The sequence below is a fragment of the Mobula birostris genome, chromosome 3 (assembly GCF_030028105.1).
Source record: "Mobula birostris isolate sMobBir1 chromosome 3, sMobBir1.hap1, whole genome shotgun sequence".
Lineage (NCBI taxonomy): Eukaryota > Metazoa > Chordata > Chondrichthyes > Myliobatiformes > Myliobatidae > Mobula > Mobula birostris.
In genome coordinates, this window is record NC_092372.1 from 229,320,054 (window position 1) to 229,338,994 (window position 18,941).

General features: G+C 45.9%; 1 protein-coding gene across 3 annotated transcripts in view; it reads right to left on the minus strand.

Annotated features, from left to right (window-relative positions):
- Nucleotides 1-739: 739 nt before the first annotated feature.
- The window catches only part of LOC140195635 (tonsoku-like protein), a 158,328-nt gene continuing 140,126 nt past the window's right edge, over nucleotides 740-18,941 (minus strand). Inside the window, exons 23-25 of one of the 3 annotated variants that reach the window (XM_072254311.1) lie at nucleotides 17,174-17,247; nucleotides 15,693-15,826; nucleotides 740-1,939 (exon numbers count right to left, since the gene is read on the minus strand). In XM_072254311.1, the coding sequence (XP_072110412.1) occupies nucleotides 1,869-1,939; nucleotides 15,693-15,826; nucleotides 17,174-17,247 (279 nt within the window). In that variant the 3' untranslated portion in view covers nucleotides 740-1,868. The remainder of the gene's footprint in view (nucleotides 1,940-15,692; nucleotides 15,827-17,173; nucleotides 17,248-18,941) is intronic. The other 2 variants (XM_072254310.1, XM_072254312.1) reach the window with 2 other exon arrangements.

Below are 18,941 nucleotides of genomic sequence, written 5' to 3' on the forward strand. Positions count from 1 at the left end.
ACAGCGGAGAATACGTTGCCACACTATTGAGGGGCTTGCCCTTGCCAGTGTACTCTCTCTTCACATTTCAGCTACCAAGTGCAACTCCTCACCTTTGGCTGGATGAGACTCCCTCTGTGTTCTATGTCCTAACAGTGTGAGGGACACAGACAGGGGAGATCATAAGATGTCCTACCCTGAGAGAGAGGTTGAAGGTGAAGGGTCGGAGTTTGAGAGGGGATCAGAGGGATTTTTTCCCTTCAGACGGAGGTTAGAACATGGGAAGGGTGGTGGTGGGAGAGACTCCACAACACTGACATATCCACACAGGATGTTGAATCACATGACAGATGACAGAGAGAGGGTACCTACTGAGCTATGGAGACTCAGATTAATGTCATGGAGTTATGCTGGCCATTCAGCCCAACTCCTCCCTCCTGACCAAGGTGTCCTCCTGGACTAGTGCCATTTGGCCCATATCCCTCTCATCCTCTCCTATTCGTGCACCCGTCCGAGTGTCTGTTAAACATCGTCACGTAGCCCCACACTAAATGCCGGAGGAACTGAGGTCAGGCAGCATCCATGGAGATGAATGAACAGTCGACGTTTCGGGCCGAGACCCTTCTTCAGGACTGGGAGGGGGAGGATGCCAGAATAGGGTGGTGGTGGGGGGGCAGGTGAAGTGAGGAGCTGGCAGGGGGTAGGGGAGACCAGGGGAGGGGGAAGAGAAGGTGAGTGGGGGGGGGCAGGTGAAGTGAGGAGCTGGCAGGAGATAGGTGAGACCAGGGGAGGGGGAAGGGAAGGTGGGTGGGGAGGGAGGTGAAGTGAGGAGCTGGCAGGGGGTAGGGGAAACCAAGGGAGGGGGAAGGGAAGGTGGGTGGGGAGGGAGGTGAAGTGAGGAGCTGGCAGGGGGTAGGGGAGACCAGGGGAGGGGGAAGGGAAGGTGGGTGGGGGGGCAGGTGAAGTGAGGAGCTGGCAGGAGATAGGTGAGACCAGGGGAGGGGGAAGGGAAGGTGGGTGGGGAGGGAGGTGAAGTGAGGAGCTGGCAGGCGGTAGGGGAAACCAAGGGAGGGGGAAGGGAAGGTGGGTGGGGAGGGAGGTGAAGTGAGGAGCTGGCAGGGGGTAGGGGAGACCAGGGGAGGGGGAAGGGAAGGTGGGTGGGGAGGGAGGTGGAGCTGGCAGGGGGTAGGGGAGACCAGGGGAGGGGGAAGGGAAGGTGGGTGGGGAGGGAGGTGAAGTGAGGAGCTGGCAGGGGTAGGGGAGACCAAGGGAGGGGGAAGGGAAGGTGGGTGGGGAGGGAGGTGAAGTGAGGAGCTGCCAGGGGTAGGGGAGACCAAGGGAGGGGGAAGGGAAGGTGGGTGGGGAGGGAGGTGAAGGGAGGAGCTGGCAGGAGATAGGTGGAAGAGGGAGAGGGCTGAAGAAGGACAAATCTGATACGAGGGGAGAGTGGTTGTGCTTATAATTGTAGCCCCTCAACCACCTCCTCTGGCAGCTTGTTCCACACACCATTTGAATTGCCTTTTGTGTAGACATCTCCCCTCTCACCTTAACCCAGCAACCCCTAGTATTACAGTGAAGTTGGTGTGGCTGGATATCTGATGGTTAGCAGGGATGTAGTGGGCTGAAGGGCCTGTTTCTGCACTTTGATCCCTGGTATAACGGCTGTGGGTGCCTTACTCCCCCCTCTCCTCTATCAACGGAACAGTCTGAGTGAGGAACTGGGTCACGGAGAAGGTTAATCCCCTCCCACAGTCCCGCAGGTGGATGAGGATGCGGTCCAGAGATAGAATACTGTCTGTAGGCTGAACGGCCTCTCCCGGTGCCAGCCCTTTACCCCATGTGGTTGTGGAGTGAATCGTGTGCTAGTTCTGTTTTTGAGAATCTGCTGCTCACAGTCGGAGGTCCCTCAGATACCACCTCTGCGTAACATCGCTGCCGTCCTCCTGCTGCACGGCACAACCTGCAAAAACAGTTCCTTTGCTTCAGTTCCTCTCTCCTCCTGCACCGTCAATCCCCCCCCAAACCCAGTTCCACCTCCCCCCCCCACCCGGTAACCCTAAACTGCGGGCGGTCCTGGGGGGAGGTCAGGAGTCCTACCCTCTTGACACTGACGACCCGGGTGGTGAGTGTTGTACAGAGCATCGTAGTCAGAGAAAAGTACAGGACGGAAACAGGAGTTTCGGCCCATCTAATCAGTGCTGAGTCTCATTGACCCACACCTGGACCACAGCTCTGATATAGAACCATAGAACACTACAGCACAGAAAACAGGTCATTCGGCCCTTCTAGTCTGTGCCGAAACTTTATTCCGCTCATCCCATTGACCTGCACCCAGTCCATAACCCTCCAGACCTCTCCTATCCATGTATCTATCCAACTTATTCTTAAAACTTAAGAGTGAGCCCACATTTACCACATCAGATGGCAGCTTGTTCCCCCTAAACCTTACCCCTTTCACCCTAAAGCCATGTCCTCTCGTATTTATCTCTCCCCCTCATTCTTCTACGCTCCAAGGAATAAAGTCCTACCCTGTTCAATCTTTCCCTGTTACTCAACTTCTGAAGGCCCGGCAACATCCCAGTAAATCTTCTCTGCATACTTTCAATCTTACTGATATCCTTCCTATAGTTAGGGGACCAGAACTGCACACAATACTCCAAATTTGGCCTCACCAATGTCTTATACAACCTCACATAACATCCCAACTCCTATTCTCAATACCTTCTCCACACTCCTCCCATCCAAACTTCTCTTAAGCCTTGAAATCAAATGACCAGCACCTCCACTGGCAGCTCGTTCCACACTCCCACCATCCTCTGAGTGAAGGGGTTTCCCCTTCATGTTCCCTTTAATCATTCCACCTTTCACCCTTAACCTATGACCTCTAGCTGGACTCTCATCCAACCTCAGTCGGAAAAACCTGTTTGCATTTATATTTGATCCATAACCTATCTATTTTCACTTTTTTCTTCTACATTATGTAGTGCATGGAACTACTGCTGGTAAGTTAACAAATTTCATGACACATGCTGCTGATAATAAACCTGATTCTGACTCGAAACCTTCGCGATCCACCTCCTGATGAAGGGTCTCAGCCTGAAGCATCGACTGTTTACTCCTCTCCACAGATGCTGCCCGACCTGCCGAGTTCCTCCAGCATTGTGTCTGTGATACAATCCATTTGCTTGCCCTTTCTATTTCTGTTTTGGATTTCCAGCATCTACAGTCCTTCGAACCGTTTTTCTGACAGAGCTGGTGATATGGTGAGGTGCCGATCACAGGCAGGGAGACGAGGATAAACACATCGCCATGGTAGCATGATGCAGTTACAGCTCGGAGCTTCCCAGTTCAGAGTTCAATTCCGGCATCCTCTGCAAGCAAGTTTATACGTTCCTTCTGCTCAACATACGGATTTCCTCCCACACTCCAGAGATACACCGGTTGATAGGTTAATTGGTCGTTGTAAATTGTCCCGTGACTAGGCTTGGCTTGCTGGGTAGCACGGCTTGTTGTTCAATGCTGAATCTCAAAATGAATCTTGGAGCTACGATGTGGTGGCCATTACAGAGACTTGGATGGCTCAGGGACAGGAATGGTTACTTCAAGTGCCGAGTTTTAGGTGTTTCGGAAAGGACAGGGAGGGAGGAAAAAGAGGTGGGGCCGTGGCACTGTTAATCAGAGATAGTGTCACGGCTGCAGAAAAGGTGGATGTCATGGAGGGATTGTCTATGGAGTTTCTGTGGGTACAGGTTAGGAACGGGAAGGGGTCAATAACTTTACTGGGTGTTTTTTATTGGCTGCCCAATAGTAACAGGGATATCGAGGAGCAGACAGGGAGACAGATCCTGGAAGGGTGTAATAATAACAGAGTTGTTCTGATGGGAGATTTTAATTTCCCCAATATCGATTGGCATCTCCATAGAGCAAGGGGTTTAGATGGGGTGGAGTTTGTTAGGTTTACTTAGGAAGGTTTCTTGACACAATATGTAGATAAGCCTACAAGAGGAGAGGCGGTGCTTGATCTGGTATTGGTAAACGAACCTGGTCAGGTATCAGATCTCTCAGTTGGACAGCATTTTGGAGATAGTGATCACAATTCTATCTCCTGTACAATAGCATTGGAGAGAGATGGGAACAGACAAGTTAGAAAAGCGTTTAATTGGAGTAAGGGGAATTATGAGGCTATCAGGCAGGAACTTGGAAGCTTAAATTGGGAACAGATGTTCTCAGGGACACTTACGGAAGAAATGTGGCAAATATTCAGGGGATATTCAGGTAGGCTTATTCAGAAAGTCAGAAGGCATGGGATCCAGGGAGGTTTGGCCAGGTGGATTCAGAATTGGCTCGCCTGCAGAAGGCAGAGGGTCGGGGAGTACAGTCAGATTGGAGGATTGTGACTAGTGGTGTCCCACAAGGATCTGTTCTGGGACCTCTACTTTTCGTGATTTTTATTAACGACCTGGATGTGGGGGTAGAAGGGTGGGTTGGCAAGTTCGCATACGACAAAAAGGTTGGTGGTGTTGTGGATAGTGTAGAGAATTGTCGAAGATTCTGCAGGGAGCGCTCATGGAGTGAGGTCGTCTCTCTGACTTCGCTCCATTCCCGTTATCCTTTTTAACCTATGATCTCCTTGATCTAATCAACTTTAAGTACACCAGAAGACTTACTTTATCTCTCTGAATTATCGATTAATTGACTTCCTTTTGTCAATCGCAACTTTTGAGCTTAAAGAAATTACGAGATCTAAAACCAAAGATGGGAAAGACGCTGATGGGAACGGAGGAAAGAAGAAAGGTGACTCTAAACCAACGGAATTAACTTACGAAGTTATGGTGAAGTGTTTGGAGGAAATGTTTGAGCAACATCGGATAAAATTATCTGAAAGTTTAACTGCTCAATTTGAACAACATCGTCAAAGCCTTAATAAAGATTTAAAATCAATCACGGAATCTTTGAAATTCCTGAATGCTGATGTTCAAAAACACGATGCAAAAATTTCTGAGCTGGTTACTAAATCTCAGAAGACGGATACAAAAGTTGAGATCTTAGAGAAGAATCTAGCTTCGACTACTAAACAGCTCCAACAACTTAAATCCAAAATTATTGATCTTGAGAATCGATTGAGAAGACAAAATTTACGTTTAATTGGCCTACCCGAGGATGTTGAGGTTGGAGATCCTGTAATATTCTTTGCTAAACTTTTAAAGGATTTGTTCGGTTCAGTTTTTCCCAACGATCCTCCATTACTCGATCGCGCCCATCGTATACCGTAGGTAAAGTTGGCAGCGGCTGTTTCCAAACCCAGACCAGTTATTCTTCGTTTCCATTATGTTAATGTTAAAGAACAACTTCTTCAGATCGCTCGTCGACAAGGGATGATCAAGTATCACCAGCATTCCTTCAGAATAGTTCAAGACTACAGTCCTGAAGTGATGAAGGAACGACTGACTTTTAAACCTTTAATGTCGGAATGCTATCAAAAAAATCTCAAACCGGCACTATTGTACCCTGCACGACTCAGAATCTCTCTTCCCGATGGAAATCGTCGTGTTTTCCACTCTACAACTGCCGCTCGGAGCTTTTTGGATGATAATTTCCCATCTGATACAGATACCCTCTCTTAATGTGTGTCGGGTGCTTCCAGCACCAATTTTTTTTCTCTCTGGTGTTTTTCTTCAAAATAAACCTTCTACTACTGTGCGATGAAGGTTTTTTATAAGTTTAAGATTTTTGTTCTTTGTTTTTTACTATAGTGATTATTCTATAACTTATATAGAATATTTATCTTCTGTGAATAACATCACTTTCCTTTAATTAACCTTTTGTTTTAATCTATCCTTTTTTGTTATTACTAATGATCCGATCTGACGGTCATTTGTAGTTATATGCTTCCTATTTTTGATTTTCGCATAATTAAAATGGCGACTTGTCTTTCTTTTTCTATAATTTTTATTTTTTTTTCGAGACGCCATGTTCTTATGCTTCTTCCCATAATCCATTTTTCTTATTTTGGAAGCGTTTTTTTTATTTACTCGTTTATAATTAACTAATTATATGCACTGATACTGGTTTCTTTTATTTTATATATTTTAGTAATTTTTACTATGGAGACTAATTTACAATACTGTTTATTTTTCACATATTAGTCTTTGGGAGGTCACTTATCTAACATATATTTTTGGAGTTGCCCCCTGCAGAAATGGGGTTAAAGTTAGTATTAGTTAGCGCTTTCTTCAGCCTTCTCTGGCTCAGTTCGGGTTTCTATTTGGGGTTGGGGGAGGGGGTGGTCTTTTTCTTTTTTAATTTTTTCTATTGGGCTGATTCAGAACTACAAAGATGTCCCCAGTGTCGAGATTTCCGGTTCCTCTCTAATCATGTATTCCTCTTCCGATTTCATGAGCTCACATTATGGTTAACCCCTTACTCACCAAAGGGTTAATTTTTAGTTATGGCTCATTCTATTAATTTTGTCTCTTGGAATACAAATGGTTTAAACCATCCAATAAAACGGAAAAAGATTTTCAAAATATTCCAAAGACTGAATGCTCATATTATCTTTGCTCAAGAGACTCATGTAAAGAAAGAGGACAGTCAACGCTTCTTTAAGTTTTGGAAAGACCAACAATACCACTCAAATGCTCAAGCCAAAATTAAAGGCGTTTCAATTTTTATTGATCCCTCAATTACATTCATTCATCAAGACATCATTTCAGATCCTAATGGCAGATTTCTGTTAATTACAGGGGTACTTTTTAATAAAAAGGTCGCTATGGTTAATGTTTACGCTCTGAATGTGGATTATCCTGAATTCTTTAAACATTTACTTACTTCCCTTCCTAATTTAAACGAGTGTATGTTGATAATGGGCGGTGATTTTAATTTATGTTTGAATCCCATGTTGGATAGATCCACAAGTAGTCCGGCTTTACCGAATAAGTCGGCTACTATTATCAACTCTTTTATGTTGGATGCTGGGATTTCAGAAATTTGGAGATTTCTACATCCAAATGATAAGGAATTCTCCTTTTTTTCACATGTTCACCGTTCTTTTTCCCGAATTGATTATTTCCTGATTGACTCTCGTTTGATTCCATATGTAGTTGATTGTAATTATGACATTATTGCTATTTCAGATCATGCTCCATTGAAACTCCATCAAGTTAATGCATACCTTTTGTACTACCAGACAATGGCGATTTAACCCTATTTTGCTTCAAGATCAGGACTTTGTCAAATTTATAAAGGAGCAGATTGATTTCTTCTTTTCAACTAATACTACGGATGAAGTTTCCAACGGAACTGTTTGGGACGCCTTTAAAGCTTATATCCGTGGTCAGATTATTTCCTATTTGGCCGGTTTGAAAAGACATATTAACAATGAAATACTTCTACTGGTTGATAAAATTAAAGAAGTTGATAAAAAAATATGCTATTTCTCCTAGCAAGGAGCTGTACAAACACAGAGTTGAACTCCAATTGGAACATTGCTTATTATTAACATCCTTGATTGAAAATCAATTAATGAGAACTAGAAGTGATTTTTATATTCATAGTGATAAATCGGGTAAATTACTGGCTAACCAATTGAAATTTGATTCGGTTAAACGTCAAATTACTAAGATCCGCAAACAGGATGATACTTTCACAGTTGATCATGTTGGGATAAACCAAACCTTTCAAGAATTTTATACCTCTTTATATCATTCTGATTTTCCTCATGATTCTAATTTCATGCATGATTTTTTAAGTAAATTGAGTTTTCTGAAACTATCTCCCGAAGATTGCCTATCATTAGAAACTTCCATTTCAGAGGAAGAAATAATAACTGCAATCTCATCATTAAATTCTGGTAAAGCACCCGGTCCCGATGGGTTTACAGTGGAATTTAAAAAATTTTTTTCCTCCATTCTTTCTTCTAAGTTGTCTAGAATATTTAAGGAAGCAATTAGTTTAGGTAAATTACCACAATCATTTTATGAAGCCTCTATTTCTTTAATTCTTAAAAAGAATAAAGATCCTACGGATTGTGCATCCTACAGACCGATATCTCTTCTGAATGTAGATTCAAAAATTTTTTCAAAAATTCTAGCTACTAGACTGGAGAAGGTGTTACCTCAAATTATTTCCATGGATCAAACCGGATTCATTAAAAATCGCTATTCATCTTTTAATATTAGGAGGTTAATGAATATTGTTTATACCCCCTCACTTACTACCCCAGAATGTATTATCTCATTAGATGCTGAGAAAGCCTTTGACAGAGTTGAATGGCCTTATTTATTTAATGTTCTTGAGAAATTTAATTTTAATTTGACATTTACATCTTGGATTAAATTGTTATATTACTCCCCGGTAGCCTCGGTCTGTACAAATAATTATAGATCTCCTTTTTTTCGTCTTTTTCGCGGTACTAGGCAAGGTTGCCCTCTTAGTCCTTTACTATTTAATATTGCTCTTGAACCTTTAGCAATTGCTATCCGTGACTCGCCAAATATTGTTGGTATTATCCGTGGAAATGAAATACATAAACTATCATTATATGCAGATGATTTGTTGTTATATATCTCTAACCCGGAGAAGTCAATTCCTGCTATCTTAGATCTGTTAGCTCAATTTAGTAACTTTTCTGGTTACAAATTGAATCTTAGTAAGAGTGAATTATTCCCTTTAAATAAGCATGTACCTATTTATGGACGTTTACCATTTAAATTGGTTACTGATTCATTTATATACTTAGGGATAACAATTACCAAAAAATATAAAGATTTATTTAAAGCTAATTTTTTACCTTTAATTGATCAGATTAAACTTTTATTTACCAAATGGTCCCCAATCTCTTTGTCTTTGATTGGTCGGATTAATGCTATTAAGATGATCATTTTGCCTAAATTTTTGTATATATTTCAATCGGTTCCAATTTTTATCCCAAAATCTTTTTTTGATAACGTAGATTCAAAAATTTCCTCATATATTTGGCAGAATAAAAATCCTAGGTTAGGTAAGAGATATTTACAGAAATTCAAGAAGGAGGGGGGACTTGCCCTCCCAAATTTTAGATTCTATTATTGGGCAATTAATATTCGATACTTAAAATTTTGGCTACAAGATTTGGACGCATCTTTAAACCCTCATTGGGTAAATCTTGAATCTAATTCATTACAAGGGCTTTCCTTGGGTTCGGTTTTAGGAACTTTACTTCCTTTTACTTCTTTTAAATCATATAAACAAATGAATAATCCAATAGTTAAACATACTTTACGTATATGGTTTCAATTCTGAAGATTTTTTGGGTTTAATCAATTCATTCTAGCAAGTCCCATTATATCAAATTTTCTTTTTCAACCTTCCATGATGGATCAAGCTTACTTTGATTGGAAAACCAAAGGTATAATATCTTTTCGTGATTTATTCTTGGATAACTGTTTTATGTCTTTTGATCAACTCTCTAATAAATATAACTTACCCAGATCTCACTTTTTTAGATATTTACAGATTAGAAACTTTTTAATTACTGTCTTTCCTAATTTTCCACACCCATATCCAATGGACACTTTGGAAAAAATCTTAGACTTAAATCTTTCTCAGAAAGGTGTAATAGCAATTGTATATAATATAATTATGAATTTATGTCCTGATGCCTCTAATAAAATTAAAGCTGACTGGGAAAGAGAACTTGAGATTAATATACCAACTGAAAAATGGGAAAAAATTCTTCAGTTGGTGAATTCATCCTCTGTATGTGCTAAGCATAGGTTGATACAGTTTAAAGTAGTTCACAGGGCTCATATGTCCAAAGATAAACTATCTCGTTATTACTCTTATATTAATCCAATATGTGACAGATGCCAGTCTGAGATTGCTTCTTTAACTCACATGTTTTGGTCATGTCCCTTGTTGGAGAAATATTGGAAAGATATTTTTGATATTATTTCAACGGTCCTAAATATAGACTTACAACCTCATCCAATTACTGCTATCTTTGGACTACCAATGATAGACTCAAATAATTTAACCTCTTCATCACGAAGGATGATTGCATTTCTTACTTTAATAGCTAGAAGGTCCATCTTGTTGAATTGGAAAGAGATCAACCCTCCTACAGTATTTCATTGGTTTTCACAAACTATGGTGTGTCTGAATTTGGAGAAAATTAGAAGTGCAGTTTATGACCCTTCTATTAAGTTTGAAAAAATTTGGAGGCCATTTATTCAGCATTTTCATTTGATGTAATTTGATCATTTCCAAACTGGTTTTATTTCTCTGTACCGTTGTTGGAGGGGAGTGGAGGCGTCGACGCTGAGGTTTTCTTCTTTTCCATTTTTAAGTTGTTAGTTTTGCCCAAGTCTTTTAGTTTAGTTTAGTTGTTTTTTTTTTCTTTTGGGATGGGTTTTTTCTTTTTTTTTTGTCTTTTTCCTTTTTTTTTGCTTTATATAATCCGTGATCAGTTCTACATGTATGGGAGTTTTGGTAATTTCCACTATTTGGTTTTGCAATTACTATTTTTTTATATGTAACAATACATCTCATATTATCTGTATTATTGCTATGTTTTGTTTCTATATTTTGAAATTAATAAAAAGATTGAAAAAGAAAGAGAATTGTCGAAGATTGCAGAGGGACATTGATAGGATGCAGAAGTGGGCTGAGAAGTGGCAGATGGAGTTCAACCCGGAGAAGTGTGAGGTGGTACACTTTGGAAGGACAAACTCCAAGGCAGAGTACAAAGTAAATGGCAGGATACTTGGTAGTGTGGAGGAGCAGGGGGATCTGGGGGTACATGTCCACAGACCCCTGAAAGTTGCCTCACAGGTGGATAGGGTAGTTAAGAAAGCTTATGGGGTGTTAGCTTTCATAAGTCAAAGGATAGAGTTTAAGAGTTGCGATGTAATGATGCAGCTCTATAAAACTCTGGTTAGGCCACACTTGGAGTACTGTGTCCAGTTCTGGTCTCCTCACTATAGGAAGGATGTGGATGCATTGGAAAGGGTACAGAGGAGATTTACCAGGATGCTGCCTGGTTTGGAGAGTATGCATTATGATCAGAGATTAAGGGAGGTAGGGCTTTACTCTTTGGGGAGAAGGAGGATGAGAGGAGACATGATAGAGGTGTACAAGGTAATAAGAGGAATAGATAGAGTGGATAGCCAGCGCCTCTTCCCCAGAGCACCACTGCTCAATACAAGAGGACATGGCTTTAAGGTAAGGGGTGGGAAGTTCAAGGGTGATATTAGAGGAAGGTTTTTTACTCAGAGAGTGGTTGGTGCGTGGAATGCACTGCCTGAGTCAGTGGTGGAGGCAGATACACTAGTGAAGTTTAAGAGACTAATCGACAGGTATATGGAGGAATTTAAGGTGGGGGGTTATATGGGAGGCAGGGTTCAAGGGTTGGCACAACATTGTGGGCCAAAGGGCCTGGACTGTGCTGCACTATTCTATGTTCTATGATATTTGTGTGGAGTTCTGCTTAGGTACGTTCCAATGGGACAGGGAAGTTATGGTAGGGTACAGGAACCCTGGTGTACAAAGGCTATAGTAAATCTAGTCAAGAAGAAAACAAAAGCTTACAAAAGGTTCAGAGAGCTAGGTAATGTTAGAGATCTAGAAGATTATAAGGCTAACAGGAAGGAGCTTAAGAAAGAAATTAGGAGAGCCAGAAGGAGCCATGAGAAGGCCTTGGCGGGCAGGATTAAGGAAAACCCCATGGCATTCTACAAGTATGTGAAGAGCAAGAGGATAAGACGTGAAGGAACAGGACCTATCAAGTGTGACAGTGGGAAAGTGTGTATGGAACTGGAGGAAATAGCAGAGGTACTTAATGAATACTTTGCTTCAATATTCACCATGGAAAAGGATCTTGGCGATTGTAGGGATGACTTGCAGCAGACTGAAAAGCTTGAACATGTAGATATTAAGAAAGAGGATGTGCTGGAGCTTTTGGAAAGCATCAAGTTGGATAAGTCGGCGAGACCAGATGAGATGTACCCCATGCTACTGTGGGAGGCGAGGGAGGAGATTGCTGAGCCTCTGGCGATGATCTTTAAATCATCAATGGGGACGGGAGAGGTTCCGGATGATTAGAGGGTTGCGGATGTTGTTCCCTTATTCAAGAAAGGGAGTTGAGATAGCCCAGGAAATTATAGACCAGTGAGTCTTACTTCAGTGGTTGGTAAGTTGATGGAGAAGATCCTGAGAGGCAGGATTTATGAACATTTGGAGAGGTATAATATGATTAGGAATAGTCAGCATGGCTTTGTCAAGGGCAGGTCGTGCCTTACGAGCCTGATTGAATTTTTTGAGGATGTGACTAATGGGAAGGATGTGGACATTATGCAGGGTTTAGTTTAAAGGGAGGGATTTGGACATTATACAAGGTTTAGTTTAAAGGGAGAGATGTGGACATTATACAAGGTTTAGTTTAAAGGGAAGGATGTGGACATTATACAGCGTTTAGTTTAATGGGAGGGATGTGGACATTATACAAGGTTTAGTTTAAAGGGAGAGATGTGGACATTATGCAGGCAGGGGAGTTCAGTTTAATTTGGCCACTGGATGACTGATTGAATTGGTTTGGCACAACACTGTGTGCTGTATGGCTCTACATTCTAAAGGCCTCCTTCAGAGCAGGGCAGTGGCATTGAAATGGTTACTACAACTTCCAGAACATGACAGCTCAGGAACTGGCCCTTTGGCCCATCATGTTGGTGCCAAACACAACACCAAATTAAAGGCAATGCCTTCTGCCTGTTCTTGACACAGGTACCACTTCTCTGCATGCTCACATTTCTAAGAGCTTCTCGTACACCTCGATGGTCTCTGCTTCCAACAACACCTCGGGCAGCCTATCCCAGGCACCCGTCACTCACTGTGTAAAGAACCAGTTAGTGGCTCACGATTACAGCCTGGGGCTCTCCGCAGTTCAGAGTTCAACGCCAGCGCCCTCTCTGAAAGGCCTGTGTGTTCTCTCCGTGAAATGTGTGGGGAACCTCTGGGTGCTCGCACAGTTCAAGGTTAATTGGTCATCGCAGTTGCCCTATGATAGGCTGCTGTTAAAAAGGTGTGTTGCTGGGCTGGAGAGTGGAAATCTCTGAGTACAGTCAATGACTTTAAACTTGCCCCTCTCATCTCCTTGAACCTCTGCCTTTTAAATCTAAAGCTACGCCTCTCAGATTTAAAAATGAACATTATGTAAAGATCAGCTGTATTTGCCAGATATATATGAAGACAACAAGTCAAATGCATTACTTCCACTTGTGAAACAGCCTGACAGGATGCATGTCGATAGCCCGACTACATTTATAAACAGTCAACAAGGCTTGCTTGTATCACCATCCAGTAGGGAGTGTGGAGAAACGGTGTGGGGTGGGGAGGTGTGGGGTAGGGAGTGCGGAGGGACGGAGTGGGGTGGGGAGTGCGGAGGGACGGTGTGGGGTAGAGAGCGGAGGGACGGTGTGGGGTGGGGAGTGCGGAGGGACGGTGTGGGGTGGGAGTGCGGAGGGACGGTGTGGGGTGGGGAGTGGGGAGGGATGGTGTGGGGTGGGGAGGTGTGGGGTAGGGAGTGTGGAGGAACGGTGTGGGGTGGGGAGTGTGGAGGGACAGTGTGGGGTGGGGAGTGCGGAGGGACGGTGTCTGGTAGGGAGTGCAGAGGGACGGTGTGGGGAGTGGGGAGGGATGGTGTGGGGTGGGGAGTGTGGAGGGACGGTGTGGGGTGGGAGTGTGTTTGGAATGGTGTGGAGTGGGAGTGTGTTTGGAATGGTGTGGGGTAGGGAGTGTGGAGGGACGGTGTGGGGTGGGAGTGTGTTTGGAATGGTGTGGGGTGGGGAGTGCGGAGGGACGGTGTGGGGTAGGGAGTGTGGAGGGACGGGGTGGGGAGTGTGGAGGGACGGTGTGGGGTGGGAGTGTATTTGGAGGGGTGTGGGGAGGGGAGTGCGGAGGGACGGTGTGGGGTTGGGAGTGTGGAGGGACGGTGTGGGGTGGGGAGTGTGGAGGGACGGTGTGGGGTGGGGAGTGCGGAGGGACGGTGTGGGGTAGGGAGGAACAGTGTGGCGTGGGAGTGCGGAGGGACGGTGTGGGGTGGGAGTGTGTTTGGAATGGTGTGGGGTAGGGAGTGTGGAGGGACGGTGTGGGGTGGGGAGTGTGGAGGGACGGTGTCCGGTAGGGAGTGTGGAGGGACGGTGTGGGGTAGGGAGTGCAGAGGGACGGTGTGGGGTAGGAAGGTGTGGGGTAGGGAGTGCGGAGGGACGGTGTGGAGTGGGAGTGTGTTTGGAGGGGTGTGGGGAGGGGAGTGCGGAGGGACGGTGTGGGGTTGGGAGTGTGGAGGGACGGTGTGGGGTGGGGAGTGTGGAGGGACGGTGTGGGGTGGGGAGTGCGGAGGGACGGTGTGGGGTAGGGAGGAACAGTGTGGCGTGGGAGTGCGGAGGGACGGTGTGGGGTGGGAGTGTGTTTGGAATGGTGTGGGGTAGGGAGTGTGGAGGGACGGTGTGGGGTGGGGAGTGTGGAGGGACGGTGTCCGGTAGGGAGTGTGGAGGGATGGTGTGGGGTAGGGAGTGCAGAGGGACGGTGTGGGGTAGGAAGGTGTGGGGTAGGGAGTGTGGAGGGACGGTGTGGGGTGAGGAGTGTGGTGGGATGGTGTGGGGTAGGGAGTGTGGAGGGACGGTGTGGGGTGGGGAGTGCGGAGGGACGGTGTGGGGTGGGGAGTGCGGAGGGATGGTGTGGGGTAGGGAGTGCGGAGGGACGTTGTGGGGTAGGGAGTGTGAAGGGACACTGTCCGGTAGGGAGTGTGGAGAGTCAACAGTATCGAGGACATCTTCAGTAACTGACACCTCAAAAAGTCGGCATGAATCATTAAGGACCCCATCACCTAGGATACACCCTCTTCTCACTGCTACAATCAGGAAGGAGGTACAGAAGCCTGAAGATACACACTCAGTGATTCAGGAACAGTTTTTTCCCCTCTGCCACCCAATTCCTAAATGGACATTGAAGCTGTAAACTCTCCCTCACTAGAGTTTGCTCCATGTTGCACTACTCACTGAATTCAATGCTCAAGTATTTCTGATTGTGATTCATCGTTTTTGTTTCTACCTTCAGTGGCTGGAAAACATGTCCGTGATTTGAAACCTGACATATTTTCATTCTGATCCAGGCCTGTAACCCTCCAGCGAAAAATTCCCCAAATCTGTAGCAAGGGTTAACGTCTCCAGGTATGAAAGAACCCCCTCTCCTTAGGAAATCCTCCCGCCTCAGCCCAGAGGGACACTCGGTGCCCTCCCGCCTCAGCCCGGAGGGACGCTCGGGGGCCTCCCGCCTCAGCCCGGAGGGACGCTCGGGGGCCTCCCGCCTCAGCCCGGAGGGACGCTTGGGGGCCTCCCGCCTCAGCCCGGAGGGACGCTCGGCGGCCTCCCGCCTCAGCCCGAAGGGAAACTCGGGGGCCTCCCGCCTCAGCCCGGAGGGACGCTCGGGGGTCTCCCGCCTCAGCCCGGAGGGAAACTTGGGGGCCTCCCGCCTCAGCCCGGAGGGACGCTCACTGACCTCCCGCCTCAGCCCGGAGGGACACTCACTGACCTCCCGCCTCACCCTGGAGGGACACTCACTGACCTCCCGTCATTTGGAGTCCAGACTGCCGTGTGCTCCATGACCCACTGACTGTGGGCGTCAAGTGATGAACGTCCCCACCCGTCACCTCACAGAGAGATTGACTCCTTGTTCCCACTCACCTGACAAATCCAGGAGATCCAGGCATGATGTCCTCTTGTCCAGGGCATCCAGAAGGATCTGCAGACCGGGCAGACTGATGCCAGGGTTTTGGGAAAGGTCCAGGGATGCCAACGATGGGAGAGAGGGTAGGCACCTAGTGGGGAATGGGAGGGTGACCTATCAGATTAGTCCGGCCCACAGCACCACCATTTCGAGAGAACCAAACAACCCAGAGTGCAGAACCTCCAGGGAGAGGGAGTGGGGAGAGTGGGAGGGGGATAGGGGAGTGGGAAGAGTGGGACGGAACAGAGGAGGAAGCATGGAGGGGGGAGAGGGGATAGGGGAGTGGGGAAGGGGGAGAGGGAGGTGGGAGTTGGGATGTGGAGAGGGGAGGGAGAGGAAGTGGAGGAGGGAAATGGGGAGGAGAGGGGTGAGGGGAGGGGGCTGAGGGGAGAGGGGGTGTGAGGGAGGGGGGAGGGGGATGATGGGGAGGCAGAGGAGGAGGGGGAGCGAGCAGGACCGAGTGACACCGGTCATTGTACCGATCTCTCTCTGAGTGAGAGGGACTGAGAGACACCGGTCAGTGTACAGATCTCCCCCTGAGTGACACCGGTCATTGTACCGATCTCCCCCTGAGTGAGAGGGACTGAGAGGCACCGGTCAGTGTACAGATCTCCCCCTGAGTGACACCGGTCAGTGTACCGATCCCTCTCTGAGTGAGAGGGACAGAGAGACACCGGTCAGTGTACAGATCTCCCCCTGAGTGACACCGGTCAGTGTACCGATCTCTCTCTGAGTGAGAGGGACTGAGAGACACCGGTCAGTGTACAAATGTCCCCCTGAGTGACACCGGTCATTGTACCGATCTCTGAGTGAGAGGGACTGAGAGACACCGATCATTGTACCGATCTCCCCCTGGGTGACACCGGTCAGTGTACAGATCTCCCCCTGGGTGACACCGGTCAGTGTACAGATGTCCCCCTGAGTGACACCGGTCATTGTACCGATCTCTCTCTGAGTGAGAGGGACTGAGAGACACCGGTCAGTGTACAGATCTCCCCCTGGGTGACACCGGTCAGTGTACAAATGTCCCCCTGAGTGACACCGGTCATTGTACCGATCTCTCTCTGAGTGAGAGGGACTGAGAGACACCGGTCAGTGTACAGATCTCCCCCTGGGTGACACCGGTCAGTGTACAGATGTCCCCCTGAGTGACACCGGTCATTGTACCGATCTCTCTCTGAGTGAGAGGGACTGAGAGACACCGGTCAGTGTACAGATCTCCCCCTGAGTGAGAGGGACAGAGAGACACCAGTCAGAGTACAGATCTCCCCCTGAGCGACACCGGTCATTGTACCGATCTCTCTCTGAGTGAGAGGGACTGAGAGACACCGGTCAGTGTACAGATGTCCCTCTGAGAGAGATGGACGTAGAGACAGCCAACTGCGGGTACAAGTGGTTGGGGTTTGTATTGCAAAGGGTGAAGCTCGTCACGAGGTACCTGGCAAGATTCCTGATGCTGTCGTTGTTGAGGGCATTGCTGGAGAGGTTGAGATGAGCCAGAATGCAGCCATCCTGTTGGGAGAAGAGAGAGCGTCTTACTGACAACGTGTGCGGATGAAAACTTAAGAGACAATGGCAGCCTGGAAAAGTGAGGTGAAATGGAGAGAGGAGTGAGTGACACAGGGAGGGAGGAGGAGAGGGGAAGAGAGTGAGAGGGGGAGTGTGGGAAGGGAGAGGGGGACAGCATGAGGGGAAATGGAGAGGAGAGGAGGAGAGGGAGGGGGTGGGGGAGAAGGGGAGGAAAAGGGGAGGAGAGGGGGAGGGGGAGGAGAGGGGGAGAGGGAGGGGGTGGGGAGAAGGGGTTGGGGAGAGAGGAGAGGGGGAGGGAGGGTGGAGGGGAAAGAAAGGGGGAAGGGAGGGGGCAGAGGAGAGAAAGGGGGACAGAGAGATTGACAAAGGAGAAGGGGTGGGAGGAGTGGGAGAGAGGGAAAGGGGAAGAGAGAGGGGGCTCCTTCAGTAAATATATTTAAGATAAAGTTAGAGTCCTTCCATTTAAGCAAAACAGCTCTCCTAGCCAATAAAGTTATAAAAGCTATCATTCGTTGAGCGGGAACAGGAACATATCCTGCTTCCAGTGGAATGATCCCAAAAATAGTTGTAAATAAATTCGGTTGTAGGTCCAAATTCAAAAACTTTTGATAAAGTTTTAAAGACATCTTTCCAAAAATTATCTATCTTAAACAAGACCAAAACGTATGAGTTAAAGCAGCCACCTCAGTATTACATCTGTTGCAAATAGGATTAATATTGGGAAAAATACGGGCTAATTTATCCTTTGACATATGTACCCGATGTACTACCCTGAACTGCATCAAGGAATGACGGGCACAAATAGATGAGGTATTTATCAAATGAAATTTTTTCCCTCCATTGATTATTTGAAAGTGACTCTCGAAATTCCAATTCCCACGCGCCTTTAATTTTATCGTTAGATAGCTTTCGCAAATTCAATAACCATTTATAAATGACTCTAATCCACCTACTGTTTTTTTTTTTGGCTTTCCTCCATTATGTCCTGTCTAAGTTTGGAGAAAATAAGAAGTCGGACATTTGATACATCCTTTAAATTTGAAGAAACCTGGCGACCTTTTATTCAATATTCTCATATGGTTTGATTTATTGCCATTCCAGTTACTTTCTCAAAACTTTGGATTTGATCGGAAAGTTTCTCTTTTTTCTTGCTTTACTCTCAGTATGGGCTGCCCAGTCCCCTTTTTTCCTTTTTCTTTTTTAAAATTTTTTGTTTTTGTTTATAGAGAATAGTAGGTTTATAAAAAATATATATAAATATTATAAAAGTTTCTTTATCTTTTTTTTCTTTTGATGAAATGACAAGAGGAGAATTGATTATCTTATTTTTTATTATATACTGTTAGATTAATACTATGTATGATCTTGATAGTGTTTATTTTACTTTTTATATGTGTTGTTATCGATATAGATATCTGAGATAATCTGCCTCTTGTTCATATATATGTACTTTTTTAAATTAATAAAAAGATTGATAAAGAAAGGAAGAAAGACAATGTTGGACACGTTTTTGCATTGTAGAGGAATGAAGGGTTATGGAGAAAAGGCAGGTAGGTGGAGACGGGGTAGGGGAAGATGGGGTGGGTGTGGGGAGAGGGGGATGGGGAGAGGGGGATGGGAGAGGGGAAGGAGCGTGTTGGGGGAGAATGTGAGAAGGGGAGAGAGCGTGAGAGGGG